Raw genomic sequence first — 835 nt, forward strand, 5'->3', positions numbered from 1 at the left:
TGTGTGTGTGTGCAGAGTTTGTTGTGCGTAAGATTGTGGTCGTTTCCTGTTGTGTGTGCATGAACGTGTGTGTGGATAGCGTGGGAGTAGAACTCATTGTTTGTGACACCCACGTTCATCGCAAACGTTCTCGATGCAGTGCCATCCTATTCTTCGTGTTGAGCATCATCGCCACCACCATCGTCACTGTCGTCTACTATCGTCGGGCCAAGCACAAGGATGACGACAGCAGTAAGCACAAACACACACACACACATGCACACATGCACACATGCACATTGGGCTTGGGGTCACGCGTATCATTGTTCTGTTGTGCATGTTTTACACTTCTCATGTTTCACGTACATGTTGTGTGTGTGTGTGTGTGTGTGTGTGTGTGTGTCAGCAATCAACAACGCCAGGTTCAAGCTCGCCGTGCTGTGCATCATCTGGATTCTCTTCATCATCTACATCCCCATCGGTCTCCCGCTCGCAGACTACGAATACGATGACGTACGCACCACAGATGGCACCTTGGGTCGTGCTTGACATTTGCAATGACAGCCGCTTGTTGTGGTGGATTTTGTTGGGACGGCGTGGTTGCCATGATCATAACACGCGTCCCACCAGCGATGGTGCGCGCTGATGCCCCCCCCCCTCACACACACACACACACACACACACACACACACACACACACACACACACACACACACACACACACACACACACACACACACACACACACACCCACTCCCCACCTGAAGGGGGGGTGTGCGAATATGCTGGGGAAATTCCCAACAAAAAACATAACAGGCCCAGCCAGGGGGCAGACGAAAGAATTTTGGTTTTTTTC

General features: G+C 51.4%; 1 protein-coding gene across 1 annotated transcript in view; it reads left to right on the top strand.

Annotated features, from left to right (window-relative positions):
• Nucleotides 1-528, top strand: part of PTSG_07691 (uncharacterized protein) — a gene marked incomplete at its 3' end in the record, with an annotated part of 1,856 nt that extends 1,328 nt beyond the window's left edge. The window contains exons 5-6 of the mRNA XM_004991431.1: nt 140-231; nt 386-528. Coding sequence (XP_004991488.1) covers nt 140-231; nt 386-528 — 235 coding nt within the window. The remainder of the gene's footprint in view (nt 1-139; nt 232-385) is intronic.
• Between the last annotated feature and the right edge of the window lie 307 nt (nt 529-835).

The sequence above is a fragment of the Salpingoeca rosetta genome (assembly GCF_000188695.1).
Source record: "Salpingoeca rosetta unplaced genomic scaffold supercont1.20, whole genome shotgun sequence".
Lineage (NCBI taxonomy): Eukaryota > Choanoflagellata > Craspedida > Salpingoecidae > Salpingoeca > Salpingoeca rosetta.